The 17,801-nt window shown below is 39.4% G+C and overlaps 1 protein-coding gene across 2 annotated transcripts in view; it reads right to left on the bottom strand.

Annotated features, from left to right (window-relative positions):
* The window catches only part of cdh13 (cadherin 13, H-cadherin (heart)), a 334,193-nt gene that overhangs the window by 90,599 nt on the left and 225,793 nt on the right, over positions 1 to 17,801 (bottom strand). For both annotated transcript variants that reach the window (XM_055222714.1, XM_055222713.1), the window contains one exon: positions 849 to 989. In XM_055222714.1, coding sequence (XP_055078689.1) covers positions 849 to 989 — 141 coding nt within the window. The remainder of the gene's footprint in view (positions 1 to 848; positions 990 to 17,801) is intronic.

The following is a 17,801-nucleotide window of genomic DNA, read 5'->3' as shown; positions in this document are numbered from 1 at the left end:
GCTAACAGTTGAAAATGCTAATATGTTTCAAGTAACAGGACTATATTCCTCGTCTCCTGTGTGACAAGTATTTTGAGCTGTCAATCATACACATATACACACAGGGGTACTCTTAAAAACTCATTTAATATGCACGTACCCAGCATCACTGGAACTCTTTATGGACTCTCTTGGGGAAGTACTTTGGAACAATGCAACAGACCTGCAGCTAATATTGAGCTGTCTTTGCTGTTACTTTATCTCTACGTAACCTGGTTGTAGTTTTATAAGTTTTAGAATAAAGTTTAGATACTGTGTAATGTATACCGTGTCACTACTACAGTGTTTTTGCTATAGCTTTATATCCTTTACAACACCAATGAGTAATAATAATAATAGTATTGTATTGAATTATATAGGGACAGTGCAGTATTCATTCACTCCACACTTGTGTTACCAAAGTACGTTGTCTATAAATACATCTATATCTTCGTGTCTTTATGGTTCTGCGTTTCATCTTTCAAGCTCTTAAGCAGAAGACAACCATGACGCACAGATATTTACTGGGGCAAAGCTCAAAGTATATTATAAAAAAAAATAAAAAATACTCAGAAAAATCAGGGCATGTCTTCTCAACACAGTTTTCAATCATTTTACCTTAACTCCCACTCCCTATCTTCACTCTAAGGACACTTCAACCTGCCGTTTTGTACAAAAAAAGTGCAATTTATGTGTTGGCTCAAACTGACCCTGACCTTTGACCTCCCTGAAGGCGTAAACAAACACAATCTTTCCCATGCGATGTCTGCAGAAGGCGTTATGAGGGACCAGGGAGTGCATAGAAAAGCAGTTTGAATAGCGTTTCTCACCAGCGGATGTGTGAACTCGGGGCTGTGGTCGTTCTTGTCTGTGATGGTGATGGTGGCTGTGGCCGTCCCCGTCAGACCCACCTCGCTCCCCGCCATGTCCTTAGCAACGATCTCCAGCTCGTAGGTTGTTGTGGGCAGAGTCTGCACAATAGACAAGACGAGAAAACACTTAAGTCTGAATAGCTTTCCTGATTATTAAAAAAAAACAGTGAAGTAGTTTGTTTGGCAAGTGTTTAGTGCATTCTGTGGAAGAAAAGAAAAAAAAAAAAAACACACACAAGTTATGAGAAGGTTTGAAATGAAGATTTTAATGGAGGGAAAATATTTAGTTGGGTTTTAGATTTAAGGAGACCGAAGTTTTTGTTCTTTTTTGTTTCTTTTTTATAATAACTACAACGACGACAACGACGATGATGAAGAAGAAATGAAATGATGATGATGATGATGACGATGGTGATGATGATGACGATGATGATGGCAATGATAATGATGATGTGATGATGATCATGAAGATGATGATGACGATGGTGATAATGATGATGCAATGGCAATGATGAAAAAGAAGGTGATGAAGAAGAAGATGATGATGGAGATGAAGAAGATGGTGCTGGTGCTGATGATGAAGAAGAAGAAGATGGCAATGAAGAAGAAGATGGCGATGATGATGTGCAGATGAGGAAGATGATGATGAAGCTGATGACAATGATGGTGCTGGTGAAGAAGATGACGATGTGATGATGAGGAAGATAATGATGAAGATGATGGTGATGATGAAGATGAGTTTGGTGTTGAAGATTACGATCATGTTGGTGATGATGAAGAAGATGAGGGTGGTGATGATGATAATGGAGATGATGAAGATGGTGATTATGATGGTGATGAAGATGATGGTAATAATAATAAGTGAAGCAACAAATGGATAAAGTAAGTAAGTAGTAGTAGTAGCAGCAATAGTAGTAGTAGTAGTAGTAGTAGTAGTAGTAGAATAATGTGGTATTTTATTTGTTGAAACATTTTGTCATTTTGCCTCACATACTTGTTCTCAGATTCTCCTTCACCTTGAAATACCTCACGTATTTGTAGAAGCATTTTCTCACCTATTCAGTTGCTACTAATATCCCCAATTAGAAAAGTCTCTAATTGTACAGAACATCATACTAAAGAGCACGAGTGATTAAATTAATCCACTCCAAAGCAACTGCAAACATTTAATGCTGTGGTGCACAAGAAGATTAAAAGTGCTCCAAACATCACTTGAGACGTGTGAATACCTGTAATCAAGACATTTTGTTGAATAGATATAGATATTTTATTAGATTTTTTTTCTCAGCGCATCAACAAGAGACATTAAAAGGATTATATGGGCTATACTTTCTTTAAAAAATAAGCTCTCATATATAGTAATCTATGTTAATTTTTGTATAGCTTTTTAACAGTCAAAACAGAAGTGTCAAACTAGTGTTAAATCAATAGTAGCAGTACAAAAAGTATTTCTTGTGGTGTTTTCTCATCACCATTTCTGATTGAGATCTCAAAGAGTAATATAACAGTGATTATGCCTTCTAGCAGTTATACGTAGCTTCATCTAGTTAAGTGCCACACATGGACGTGATTGCAAAGTGTGTAAAGTATTGTTGCAAATTGGATATGTAATCAATTTCACAAGCTAGCATCTGGAATCAGTATTACAATTAGAAAAAAATATATCTTACAAACATGCGGCGCGGAGATGGTGTTCATAATGATGTGAGCAATAATGATTTTGTCTCCATAATTCATGCCTAATCCAAGTGTTGATGCTGGGGAACAAACAAGAGGGAAAGATGCTGCTGAAGCTAACATTTATTTATGTGGTGAGGTGGCTCTCCCTGTGGGGGGTGTCCACTGTCACATGCTTAATAAACTCCATCCATCTGTCTGGGTGGGGAGGCCGCAGGGCTGAGGTGGTGCATGGGTAGGTGTTCCAGCAAAGGAAAGAGTAGATTTGATGTATTATAATATAAAGATCAACTGTTTACGGAGTGAGTTCATTTTTGTATTGGTCCATAATAGATTAAATCAGGCTTTTATGAGGTGCTAATTGCTAACACATAACATACGTAAATCACCATGTTTTATCGTTTCGAAAATCCTACATTCGCCCACACGTGTTTAATAAGTTTCCATTTCTTTTTTGATGCTCTGAGTCCCTGCTTTGTCTTACTCCCACACGGCAATTTTAAACATACAAAAGGATGATAAATAGCAAACAAAACATACACTATGACTTCACAAACCAGATTATTTAATTACCAGATTTTGCTCTGAGTTCCAGCTCCCCTTGCTGCCTTCTGGTAATTCAACTACTCTACATTGCATCAGGTTTGTGAAGTTGTAGTGTATTGTTTTTATCATGTTTTTGTATATTTATGGATAATTGCTGTGTGGGAGCATGAGTGATGTTACTTTAGCTTATGGCACGTGTGTCAAACTCAAGGCCCGCGGGCTAAATGTGGCCTGCGAGAAGGTAAATTAAAAGGCATGACAGTCATTTTAAAACAAGTCTATGCTGCTTTAATGTGTGAATTGACCATAAACTAATGAGATTTTCGCAGCAAGTGGAACTGAGAAATATTTGCATATAACGATCTCAAAATGAAGAGGAAAGGAAGAGGAAAATTGTAGACATGGAGGGCAATTTCAAGAAAGGTGAAGGTGAATACAAGTTTGTGCTTCAAGGAGAAAAACCTGTGTGGTTTTTGTGTCATGAGGCGGGGGTGGGTTGTGAAAGAGTACCATCTACATCGGCATTTTGACACCAAACACGGAGCTAAGTATGCAAAAGTTAGCCTTCAAGAACAACAACAAATTGACCAATAATTAAAAGGCTGTAAAAGGCTGTTTTTGAAGCAGTGCTGAAGGTCTGTGAGTAGGTGAGCCCCGACCAGATACACACAAATGTCAGTTCATCAGGAGATTTGCAGTTACACGGACATGTAATATTTGCAAATTCAATAAGCAATAAATACAGAAACAAATATTTAAAAAGTTCAAAAGTAGTCACATTTATTTTACATTATATTTGGTTACATTTAGTGCCATTTAAACAGCCTCACAGTTACATTTGGCCCTTGATGGCAGCCATTTTGTTGATGTGATCCTCAGTGAAAATGAGTTTGACACCCCTGGCTTATGGGATGAGCAGGATCGTATGCTAACTGTAAGGACAGTTCAGATAGGGCTCACAAGATAAATGGATGACATATAAAACCGCACTTTAAGTCTATTTGTTATCATTTGTTATATTTCAGTTTCAGTTTGTTTGCATGGATCTACACATCTTAGTGAGTAATGTTAAAAATGATGTTAAAATTGTGTCTGGATGGGTTACTTCATGTTTCTCCCATCAATCCAAACATGCACAACAGTCAAAAATCCTCCAGCTGGGTGGTCCAGACCAAACCAAGCTCAAGATCAGGAGATAGTTCTCAGAGCACTGTACTGCACCAACAATCTGACAGTTTACCCCAGACGCACTGAAGGATACATAGAGAATGAATTTACCCCACAGAGATTAGCAGAGTGTATCTAGAATCCTCCACAAACACAACATTTCTTTGTGTATCGGGTAGATGTTCTTCTCATAGTATGTTACGCTTCTATTCTTTCAATAACTCCCTCAAATCTGCACTGAGCCTTTTAAATTCTCCCTTGTGCGTGAGCCGCCCGTGGCTACACACAGTACTCCGGCTTTTCCTCTCTTGGAGTTTGAGCCTCTCAGACAAAGCGACTTGATTATTGCGGCTAACGGTGTTTGCTGTCGAGAACTGTGACCCGTATCTCTGCACGAGCACATACACACAAACTCCCACAATGCAACACTGCCAGCCCTCACCTGCTTTCATCACTGATAGCGCTCTCATCAATGCAATCTCAGGCAGGCAGTGGCAGATTAACTGATCAATGCAGAGACACCTTCTGACTCATTATTGCATCAACAGTAGACTGACCTGTAATGTCAGATTAATTTGGTTACTTTCCTAAAATAAAAAAAGGAATTGAAAAGGAAAGGGATGGTAAAACATGATCATGTAATTTATGCTTCAAACTGTACGGCATTGGTAAGAAAAACAAGAAGACACCACATAAACACAGACATGTCACAGTATATACAGTATATACACACATACACACACTTTCAGCCTTTCAGTGCACAATCATGAAAAGTTAATTTAAATGTGAATATACAATGTGTGTGCTGAATGTGTGAATTATTATATTGGTTTCCACTAGACTGTAAAAATGCTTGTGCCCCAAGAACATAAACATATCCACTGAATATTTACTGGCGCAGTGTGTTTTAATGCTTGATTTAACCACCTGTCTTGGAGGTTGTTACGGCGCTGTCCAGCGGCACAGCTGCTCAGGGGCAGATAGTGAAGAGAGCAGGACAATAAACAGCTGTTTGCTCCACTCTGAGTCACAGTGGAGCAGACAGGGGCATCCCTCACTGCTGCTCACGCTCCATCAGACAGGACGACAGATGGTGTGCTGCCCTGCTACCAACTTTTCTTTAAAAGCATGCAGGGAGAGTGTCAACTGTAAACATGCAAAAGACAGCCAGCATGAACTGTGGATCCCACTTCACCCACATGACAATCTCAGTACACCACCAGGAGAACTTGTTTAGCAAATATGACCCTTTGCAAATGAATGTGCACAAGTAAACATCAAAACCATTACTGCATATTTGATATGTTAACTTTGTATTCATTGTGACAGGCCTAAGCAGTGGTGCTTTGGGAGAATCACCAACCTCAAAATACTAAACATTAAAAATACAGCTCAATGCACAAATGAAGGCACTCACAGAGAGCTCAACTATACACACACAAAACATTAATAAACTCATATTCTCCAAACGTAGCGTAGATGCCTGCCAACTGTAAACAGGCACACAGAAAGAAGGCGCAGAGCACTCACAGCTGCTGGGGTTGGCCTCCAGCTGGAGTGGAGCAGGGCTCTGGGATCCCTCGGTCTCACTGCTGTCTCTGCACATGCAGCGTGGGCTCCTCTGGCGACTGACAACGTCTTAATGAGAGTTTCCTGAGTCTCAACTCAATTAGAAACTCCCTGCCAGTCGCCGGCCGAGGAAAGTGTTCACATCCACTTTGGGCTTGCGCTGGAGCAACAGGGACTTTTCACTGCAGGTGTCACCAAACTTGTGCTGATTAAGCTGCGTCTCACAAAGCCCCTTCAATTTCAGCTTCTCTTTAATTTGTCTTCAAACACTCTCCACTGAACAGCACTAGTTTTATATCAGCAGGGACTTCACACTGTGCAGTTGTTATTGTTTAAGCTAATTATGTTAATTATTTAAGCATTGTGTCATTTTTTATGAACTGATATTCCAGAATACAAAGGATGTCTCAAGACACAGACTAGTACTCGTGACAAGTGTTTTATTATGTTTGTGTGACTGTGGCCTTGATCATTACCACAATTATACTGGCTGAATAAGGAGTATAATTGTACTAGACCTTTGAGGCTTGCAAAGGTATTAGCAGCAGTTAGTACTTTTTCACAGTTTGTGAACAGGTGTGTCTTAAAATATTCAGTATCTGAATAGGAATGACTTCCAGGGTTAAATGTATGAGTTAAGTAAAACAGTAATAAACACATTCTAAGTCATTCTATACAAATTGATCTCATCTGTTATAAGGATTTTCTCATCCTGATTCTATAGACTGTCTCTTTAAATTATACATCAGACTCCAATGACATTTGGAAAGCAATATATTTGAAATCAAGTATCATCATAACTCATGAAGATGAACAATTCTCAAAACACAAGTGGCTCCATTGTGCTTGTCACAGCGAGAGAGAACGCTAACAAAAAGCTAATGAAGTCAAGCTTTCTAAATGATATGGCTGGTCTTGTTTTGGAGAGCTGATGATGATATTTTACACTTCACGTTCCAACTTGAATTGAGATTGTACCAAAGCCCCCAGGAGTCCGAGCTGATCCAGCACACAAAGCGAACAGACAGAGGAAGAAGAGACAGGAGAGCCTCCGAAGACAGACAAGAAAGTAACACGAGGAGAGGATGCCATATTACCTCTATGAAAAGGTGGGATATTATAATCAAATTGGCTGTGGGGCTCTTTGTTCTGCTCTGGCCCTTCACCGGAGAACACTTGCGTGGCCGAACCACAGGCTATTCTTAGAGCTCTATTCAGATGCTTAGAGAAATGGTGAAAAGGATAAAAGACGAGAAAGAGAAAGAAATGGGAAAGTTCAGGTGTAATGTGAGAACCAAGCAGTGAGTGTATTTCCACATTCTACGGCTCACCCCTGTGCCTCCATCTGTTTTATCTCCGTCTTTTTCACACGTTTGAAAAGGAGGCCTCATTTTGAAATATCCAGAGATGTTCTTTTGTCCTTAACCTTGAAAAGAAAGAGTGGCGGTGATTTTGCTTTTTCATGGTGGAAGAAGGAAAAGTGGCAAAATAAGCATAAAAATGAGTTATTATGAATATCATGCATTTTTATGATGGATGTTTTGAGCCCAGTGGACAATAGAAGGAATAAGAAGGAGTAAGGATACCTCTAAGCACTACAAAGACTTTATTTCAACCAGGTATTTTGAAGGATGTTTTTGCAGTTTTTCTCCAGTTAAAGTTGAAGTACCCAACTTTTTTCCTCATGAATGAGTAAACTCTGTATTGTACATGCGTTATAAAAGCAGAGGATTGTGACAAAAATCAGATCACTGCATGCTGTCTTCATATAATTAGAAAGAAGTAGCCCTGCTTCACCTTTCCGTCTGAAAAATTTCTCTAAAGCTGAGCTAGTGGCCAGAAAAATCAAGCATGAGACAGGTTTGCGAGTTCTGAGAAGAAGCTAGACAGATGTAAATACCTACGTCCTTCCCTCAGCATTTGAAAATCAGACTTTAGGGACATTGTGGTTATTTCCTTGCAGCCAAGTGCTGTTTTCAAGGTTAAAGTTCATTAAAAAATGTGGTTCTAAACTTGTGCTGCAGGTTAGCATGCACGTTATATCAAGTACAAAAAAGAGATGTGTTCAAATAAAAAAAATAAATTAAAAAGTAAGTAACTTGTTGTTGTTAACTGTGTGTTTTCCATGAAAGTAGTTTGGTCCGAAAAGTTTGATAATAACCAGATTACCATATTAAAAGGTGTCCCTTTCACTTTTGCAGAATGTGACACTCTCCTAAATAGAGGCAAATGAATCATAACACTATTTATTTTGATCCAAAGCCTTTGTTTCCACAGAACCAGTGCAGGTGATAGAACTGTCAGAATCGCTGGAGCTTCGCCCGGGGCCAAAGGACCCGATCTCTGGTGCCATAACTCGCCGGTGCAAAAAGAAAACACTGACTAATGTGTGTGTATTTCAAATGGACTCAGGGCGATTCTCTCCTGTCTCAATGTCCCAGGAGCCCGTCTACACATGCTCTCACCTAACGCCGAGCTCTTTCACGGGGGGCCATAGTAAAGACGGCTCATTAGTTAGCTGTGAGCTGGATACAGATGGCAGCAATAGACCTCTCCATGGGGTGCACCCGATACCAGGAGACTCTCGACACGGTCTGGACCACCTACGGCCCCAGTCGATTCTAACTGTGAAACTGGGGCTAAAGTTTACTTTTAACTTTGATTGGGTGAAGGGGCTGACATGTGCTTTTAAGTTACGGATAAGTTCAGGGTATTATTTACAGTATTTTCTCATTATAATGTGCAGTAAAGCAAATGTAATCGGTATTCAGTCATCTCTAATCGTCAGTGATCACCTTGGGTCTTTTTAATAGAGAGATCTACACTGAATCATCTGTCTGTGTAAGTATGTGATTTGGAGCAGAGTTCTGACTTTGTGTGAAATGGAAATTATTAAACATCTCTATGGTTTAAGTTCAGGAAATTGATATTGAGCCATTTTTATTTGAGATAAAATTAAATCAAATCAAATCGTCTTTTCTTTTTTTTTCATATGCCCGTTACTACTACTGACTTGCTTTGTACTCATAACTATACAAGTGACTTTAATGAAGTAGGTAGGTTACACATTTGCATACCTCTGCAAATATGACACTCACTTTAAAAGGGTTTGTTAGGCCGTACCAACTATTCAATTATATACTTCTATATTACCTCGCACCCTATCTTGCAATTTCACAGATTCAGCTCACGCTCGGGAAGGCTAATTTATTTCATCCAACAAAATTTGGACTTTAACAAACAGGATGTTCCAATGTATATGCCAATAAGAAAAAAAAAAGATGCATAATCATATAAAGCACTATTTATATAGCACTTCTCCTCCATTAGACACTGAAAGGCCCTTACGTCAAGGAACATTCATTTTAAAAATTACATTCTCTGCATACAAAACATTCTCCTCTCCTTTCCATTCCCCTCTGACAAATGCCTAAAACATTTTGAACACATTGTGAACATTGTTGAGGGACCTTTCAGTCTTCATTGTGTTCCATTGGTTATTTAGGGCTATAATTAGATTGTAAATGTCTCTTTAGGTCCCAGACATTTAAGCTCCACTTCACCTCACAGGTCAGCTGCTGCCCGCTGCTCTCTGCCTCTGTGGACATATGATTAATCACTCTGACAATGGTTAATTACAGTAGGAAAGTGGGCTTTGGAGACCGCTATCTGGGCCACTGCTGCAGCGCACAAAGGCCAGTCCGGTGCTTTCATTGTGAAGCGTGGTTAGCATTCACACAGGCTTTCTATTGGCAGGGTGACATGCTGATAACAGTGTTTAGAAAGATATTCACTCTCCTTCCATTGCACAGTATAAGGCTCAAAACTCAAATATTGATGGCAGCACTGAGCCTAATCAAAACATTGCAGTGTTCATTTTACTCTACAGATAAAAATCTACTTTACAGTCATTCAAAGTGAAACATCATCAATCAAAGACTCATGCTAAAATGTTCCATTTTAAAATGATGGTATATTTTATGTGGATGAAAAGTTTGGCAATTCCAAGGGCAGATTTTCAATTTAGATAATTGTTTAAAAGTGTTATTTTTAACAATGACAGCCTTTAATATGTACTCTGAACACTTACATATGCAGATCACAGAGCAGAGTGCCTGGCAATAAAAATGTGTTTAGTTTAAGCATCTACATCTACGTGTGTCTCTCTGTGTGTGTGTCTCTCTGTGTGTGTGTCTCTCTCATATATATATATATATATATATATATATATATATATGGAGTCTGTCACAAAAAGTCTTAAATTCAATCTCGTAGTTGTAGTTTAAAAGACACATGTCTATTTGAGTGAGCCTTTACCCAAATCAACAAATGCTGACTGTCACACTGCATTCAAGTCAGATCCATTGAGTTTGTCTTTGATAAACATGGACTTTTAAAAAGACACATTCATAAATCACGTGTAAATTCAGGGGTGAATTTAGTGAATCAGCTTCATCAGCCACTTTGAATCAGTCACATGAATAGAAATCAAGTTGCATCTGATTACAACAAGTTCTAAAATACCTTTCAGCAGTTTGACAGAAGCATCCTGCAGCATAAAAGATAAAAATGAAACACACTTGACATGTGTGTCCATAAAAGTATATGGTGAATGTACGGTGATTGGCCATGGTTGGCTCTAAATGTAACTGGGGTTGTTATATGATGATTGATTCAAAAATGCAGTAACATTTGAGATCAGCGGATTCATATACCATCAAAACACTTGTACATGCATGTACATTGTATCTGGTCACTTTATATAGAGCTATACTGCCTCTGAGGTCAGTGCTTTATGTCCAGGACCCTCACACTTTAATGCACATACACTGGAGCCTATAGACAGGTCAACTGGACAAGGACACATGTGCACACCTTTACATGGTTTTCCAACAGACCTACTGCTGTCTGACTTTCAGACGAATAAAAGTCCATCGCAAAAAATGAAAAATGACACGCTGAATTATTGAGGTCATTTACATCCATATTTACAATGACTCGTTAGAGGAGTGATCATGGCCACTTTTCATACTAAAGATATAAACTCAGCATACATTTAAGCATTTTTTAGAAAAACAATTACAATGTACACAGAGTTAAAACATTGCGTGCCAAGACCAGAAGGCCATACTATTATCTCTATATCAAGCAGATTGTGAAAAGTATTTCATTTTCTTCTTCACTGATACAGCTGCATTTCCCTGACAGACCACACCTATAAACTGTACATTTATGACTGGTTGTTCAAATCAATCAAACTGAATGTCATAGTTATTTTTTTCATGAATTTCTTTCCAGGGAATATAGTAGCTAACATCACCCTCACAACTATACATCCTGTTATCTCACACACAATACGAGCGCTGGATGATCTATTGCACCCGGGTTCAGTGCGTCTGTCTGTTCCTTGGAGCTCAGATCTATGCCTACAGTAAATAGCGTTTTATAAATATGGTCTTGACAAGTACAAGTGTCAGGCCTGCATGTTTCCCCTCGCGCTTACCGAGAACAAAATGAATAGTTCAAATGATTCTGCTGCAGAGAAACCCCACCACAAACAGCCAGCAATTCAGCATGCATTCAAGTGAAACAAGTCCCAATCTTCCCCACGGCGATGGCTCAGAGGACTGTCAGCGAGATCTGCTCCTTTCTCTGTCTCTCTCACTCCCACTGATTCCATCTTTTTGCCTGCTACATATGTTCCCCACTTTGAGTTATGTTTTAGAAGATGCATTTCATACACTTCTCCTTAACCTTGAGAATATTGTGAATCTTCGGGTAAGTGGGAAGTAACAGTATATGAGGATCTTAGAAACACGCATTCACTTAGTTATATAATATACGGCTTCCAAGTGAGGATTTAATTCAAACTTAAACTGCATTTCTACCTTCTCCAGGTGCCTGCCTGATGTGGAGGAGTTTAAATACCTCAGGGTCTTGTTCATGAGTGAGGGAAGGATGGAGCGTGAGATCGACAGGTGGATAGGTGGAGAATCTGAGGTCGCTGTATTGAACCGATGGATGTTGAGTCAAAAGGCAAAGCTCTCGATTTACCACTCGATCTACGTTCCTACCCTCACCTATGGCCATGAGCTTTGGGTAGTGACCGACAAGACAAGATGGTGGACACAACTGGTCAAAATGGGTTTGTTTCAGATGCCTCCTGGACGTCTTCCTGGGGAGATGCTCAACAAATGTCCCGTCAGGAGGAGGCCCCGGGGGAGACAGAGGACGCACTGGAGGGATTACGTTTCTCGACCGGCTTGGGAACGCCTTGGGGTCCCACCGGAGAAGCTGAGGACGTGTCTGGGGTGAGGGAAATCTGGGAGTCCCTGCTTAGACTTCTTAGACCCGACCCCGGATAAGTGGAAGAAAATGAAATGGATGGATGAAAGTACATCTAGGCGGAATGAGACTATTCACGACATTCATACATTATGATCAGGGAAATTTTGGAAAGTGCTATTATGAAAAAATTAGACTCTACAGGGCTGTGCAATTATTAAAAGGTTTATTGCAAATTAACTCCCAACAATTATGAACTTTTATACGTCTATATCCATTGTGGGTGTTTTTATGGAGACTGGTGGTGTGTAACATGTTTCCCCAATAAAAAGCTGTGTGCATAAAAATCGTCTTAGATGCTAAATAAATACTGTCATGAAATAGTGGGGAGTGTGAAACTATAGCACCCTTTTATGGCACTGTGGTCCAGTTTTACATTTATTTTAATAACGTCTAAGGTGTTGGTGGTATTGGAAAGGTAGGTCACATTTTTGGAGGAGAGAGAAGGAGACACATACATTTTCTGTTGCTTGTTGGCAAAAAAGCAGATGCAAAAACTATTTCCCAAACATTTTCAGGCTTAAGCACACAGAATAATAGTTTGCTTTGATAAGTTTTGTTTCAACAGATCTCATTACCATGAAGCACCTGTTGGTTAAAACTAGACGCCTGATTCTCAATATGTAAATTTCCCTGATGAGACACAGCCTATTAACACTATCTTCTAAATATTCTGTCTGTTCATAACAAGACATTGTGATTTATTTTAAAATGGCACAACTTTTCTCCATCAAGTGCCTTTGAAATCCAGTGCCTCTAAAAGTGCCAGTCTAGCTCATCTGACAGACTTGAGCAGTTCGTCCTCTGCAGCCCATCTGCTGCGACATTTAAAAAACACACAGCGGAGACTTCTCTGAGAGCTGTTGTTTGAAGACCAAATGTTAGTTCTGAAGAATATTGCTGTTCACCGTGGCTTGTTTGCTCGCACTGCTGTACTTGATGACTTTGGGTGTTGTTTTTCTTTTATAAACACTATATAAAAATTGGATGATTACATCTTGTAGCCAGAGAACAATTTATTTGTGTTAAGTCAGGGTGAAATGGGCTCTCTGAGTGCTATTTCTAATGTTTATAATTATTCAGTTAACAGTATGACAGTATAGACACCGAATGACAAACCTACAGATTATTTTTAATAATCCATTTGCATATTAGACAAAATGCACTGCTGCTATGCCAGAGACATTGCACAAACAAGTTTCAGACCTTCATTAGTTTTCTGTTTGGCAGCTTACTGATCTGTATACAGGGATTGTGTTGTCACATTTCAGAGAATTTTTAGTTAGCCTAATGTTAAATATGCTAAATAGTAAACTTAGCAAAATTATTCTGACAATAGATGCATTTATCAGTAATGAGCCAGCAGCTTACTGGGTTGTCCCATGGCTTTTTTGTTCACTTTTTGATGTTTTTTTTACCATTTGGCGCATCTGGCCAGTCACACAAAGTTTTAACATACAGCCTGAGCTCAGTACTGTAATCATTATTCATCTTTTCTCCAGGGAAACCATCTCAGCATAACCTCTCTGACTTTGTGCTATACCTGTCTGTCAGCCCATAAAATATTTTACCCTGATCCTGTGCCAGTTCAAGTTGCATCATAAAGGGCATCTGCGTAAGAACCACAGATGAGAAAATGGAGATAGGTTTTGGTATCTTCACTTGTCACTTTTATATTGCGAGCTTTGAGACATTCTCCTCCATTCCCACTTTTTCACAGTAAATATTGATCTGGACCCTTGCGTCGCCTCAGTGTTGACCATATTTACCCGCTTCATCAGACCAATTAGCATCGGGGTGATAAGCGGCTGCTACCATGGTCCCCTTAGCTCCCTCTGATGAGCGCTAGGCTAATTGGGGTCAAGGTTGGGGTTTCAAGCTAACGTTACAGCCGGGGCAGGAAGCACAAGCTGGGGCTAATCTAATCAGGTGCGCCATCAGAGCACGGTCTAATTGTGTCATTTAGCGAGCGGTTAGATGTATATTGGGCGTCTATTAGCACATAGCATCACACTAGCCTGTTTTATGTGAGTGAGTGGCGGAGTGAAGTGCAATCATTATCCTGTGCCTGTCACCATCAGAGCTATCAAAGGCCCATCTGGGAGTGTATGTGACGATGGCTATGTGTGTAAGAGAGGGGAGGTTGGTGAGGAGCCCAGGTGTTCCACTTTAAGTGTTAATTAGATTAGAGCGGATCAAACAGGCCGAGGTTCGCTGGGGAGCGGAGGTGGCAGAACTGTCCCACCGGACCCGCCATTTTAGACACTCTTCGTCACCTCCAAATTAAGAGGAATTAATTGGGAGATGAGCGTCATTGGCTGATTTGAGCTACAGACAAGTTCTCCTGAAACGATCCACTTTTGTTGTTCTAGCCACTGTTTTATATTTACTTTGCACTTCTTTAATCGGAGCTGTACGATAATTGTGTCTTTTTGGTCTAGACAATAAAAGAAAGCAATGTCTCTTGAATGAATTTTACAGATATGATATAAAAATTATGCTAAATTTTAAAAAAAAGGGATATAAACAGATATTTCTCCACTTTTGGTTGCCAGATTTTCATATTAAAGGTCCTATATTACACAGAATTGATTCTTATGAGTTTAAGCCATGTTATAATGTTGTTACCGCATCAAAAACACACCTGGAGCTGTGTTTTATTTCATTTACACGTTTGAGTAATCTTTATTATTAGTCCGTCTACATCTCCAAAGCTCAAAATGCTCTGTTCAACCTTGTGATGTCATGAAGTGGAGGTTTTCAAGCTAACAGCGACCTTTAACCTTCAGTTTAGTAGAGACTGGCAAATCCAGGGCTGAAATTATCCAAATGATTCTATTGAAGGTGCAGTTTAAAAGCACAGTGGAGCATTTCCTGTATCAACTCATGACATCACAACATGGACTGGAGTGTTTACAGTCTGAGAGAAGAGCACGTCTTAAATATGCAGATTTTGTGCGTTAAACATGTGTGAATGAAACAAAACACAACTCCAGGTCTGTTTTTGACAAGGAAACAACATTATAACAGATCAGAAAATAGAGTAATATGGTCTCTTTAAGATTTAAACACACTCGACAGTTGGGAAACAGCATAAATTTAAACATTCTTTGAAAAATAATTGTGCAGAGTTCATACGTGTTGCGTGTCAAGACCAGGAGGGCATACCATTATCTCTATAAAGTGTATTTCATTTCCCTCTTTACTGATCCAGCTGCATTTTCCTGATAGACACTTATAAACTCTACATTTATCACTGGTTGTTCAAATCAATCAAACTGAATGTCATAGTTATTTTTTCATGAATTTCTTTCCAGGGAATATCCTAGATAACATCACCCATATGACCTTTACAAAACAGATACAGTCTCCATAAATGTTACACCAGTAAATTATTATCGTTGAGTTTTATTTTATTTTTATTATAACACAATATGATCGAATGAAGGGCATGGGAATTATTATGACACCATTAAAGTCTGCATGTGGTAGTGGTGCTATATTTGGTAATAGTTTTTACTATCTCAAGTTTGTGGGTTCGCTTCCCAGTCATGCCCGTGCTGAATGTTTCTACCTTTTCACACTAGAGCGATCCTGTCCGTTAAAGCGTTTGGGTCGGAAAATCTTACAAAAACGTGCTGATTTTGATCCAGTTTATTCCTTACAGTCTTAAAATTGCTTTCTCAAGTTGATATTGGTTAGTCTGGAGTTTATTTCCTTGAGAAATTAATCATGTCTGACAATTAACTTAGAGTTGAACATAAGAATATGGCTATACAAATAACATTTTAAAACCGATTTACTATTTTTAGTACTTTTTACTCACAATTTGCTTTTGTCTGTTTACTTAAAGCTGCTGCACCTGATTTTTACAGTCTTAAAATGAGATTTGCAGAGGTTCAGTTATTCCATACTAACTTTATGCATTCAGACCATCCTAATTATCCACTGCAATGAGTTTCTAAGTGTTTTTCACAACTTTGCGAGTCCAGAGCAGAGTTTTGAGGTCGCAGTAAAGCTAAAAACAACTGGGAACAATGTGGAAAAGCACGTACAGGGTCTATAAGTGCTTTCCCAACATTCAAACTCGTAATGTCTACGGGGAAAAAATGAATGAGAAATGTACACCCAGCACCGAGGGGTGAGCAGTCACTGTTGAGCTCCGTTAACAGTGCTGTGACCAACCCTTGCGTGTATCTCCTCCAGACCAGTCAGCGGGCAGGCAGACTCACACAGCTCCTCTCAGCTGGTCGCCATGTGCTTTCTCCAGGCCCAGACCGCTGCACAAACAAAGCCAGCCAAGTGTGTCTACTTCCCACTGCGGTGTAAGGACCCAGCACCAGGAGCGCAACAGCCCCTACATCAATCCCCCATCAAACTCAAGCGTGTACACGGCAACGGGGGACGACCACAGATGTTTGTCGAAGTTATCAAAGTGTGTGTACTTGTTTTGTCGGCATCATGGAGACATTATGGAACAAGGAGTACCTATCAGGAAATGGAGCACAGCCAGGTAAGGGGACACAGTGGAATACCCAGCCACCACAGAATGGATTTTACAAGAGTTGACAACTTGACTGTGACATTTTTATTGAGATTGACGCTTTAAAAGTGAAAGCGAAGACAGATATCCTACACGGCAGATCATTTGACAGTAATGTAGACTTGTATTTGAGCAAAATTTGTCTCCCGCCAGTACAGACACATTGTAAGCAGCTCTTGAGTTCAAAATAAGTTCTCTGCATCGAATCTGAAAGCATTTTACTCTCTGACATACAGGAAGTGTTAGTTGTTAGCGTTAACGTCACAGCGACACATTGTGAGCATTGTGAAAAGAGCGTGTAAACTCGTGAATGATCGTAATGCATAAGGTGAGGTAACTCCGAGACACTGCAAACCATTGGAAATGTTTTTGATTGATGAAAAATGAGCACTGTATTCAAAACGGGTTGACAGCAAATAAATATAAAAACTGGCAAATCATTTGGTACATTTTAATCCAGATCTGCAGAGAAATACAGAAGTATCCTCTTCAAACACAACACATCAAAAAGTTTAAAACATATTGCAAAATGAATAAGTTTCCAGTAGCACATTTTCAATTCCAGAGTGGAACACAACATGAATATAATTTGTCTTTTTGTTCATTTTCAATTGCAGTGCCTCTCTTTGTTCCTCGACAACAGAAACCCATTGTCAGTCGTCACACTAGTTCATTTGGACTGTGAAACCTGGCTCTGTGATTACGACTCATTGGCACATTTGTCAGAGCGCGGAGTCTTAAAACCCCAAAACGGAATAGAAAGTGGCACCCAGCTGCTGCACAAACGGCAAACTCAAAATAGTTTCCATTCTTCAAGCAAAGTAAAAACATGATCTGCCCAACATGACACTTCATTTCAAGTCATAACATCTCCTGGAATCGTCAGCGGTGAACACATTTAGACCAGCGCAACCCAAAAAGAATTACGGTTTGAACGGCAACGCGATTACGAAATGAGATTCACCACATCATTTATGGAGCAAAGTTAGAAACAAAGTAGTTTTAATAGAATACTAATCTAGTAAATGTAGTAACAAAGGAAGTTTTCGATCCAGTAACATTTA

The sequence above is a fragment of the Periophthalmus magnuspinnatus genome, chromosome 6 (assembly GCF_009829125.3).
Source record: "Periophthalmus magnuspinnatus isolate fPerMag1 chromosome 6, fPerMag1.2.pri, whole genome shotgun sequence".
Lineage (NCBI taxonomy): Eukaryota > Metazoa > Chordata > Actinopteri > Gobiiformes > Gobiidae > Periophthalmus > Periophthalmus magnuspinnatus.
Note: the sequence above shows the minus strand (reverse complement) of the source record. Positions and strands in the feature narration are given on the sequence as shown.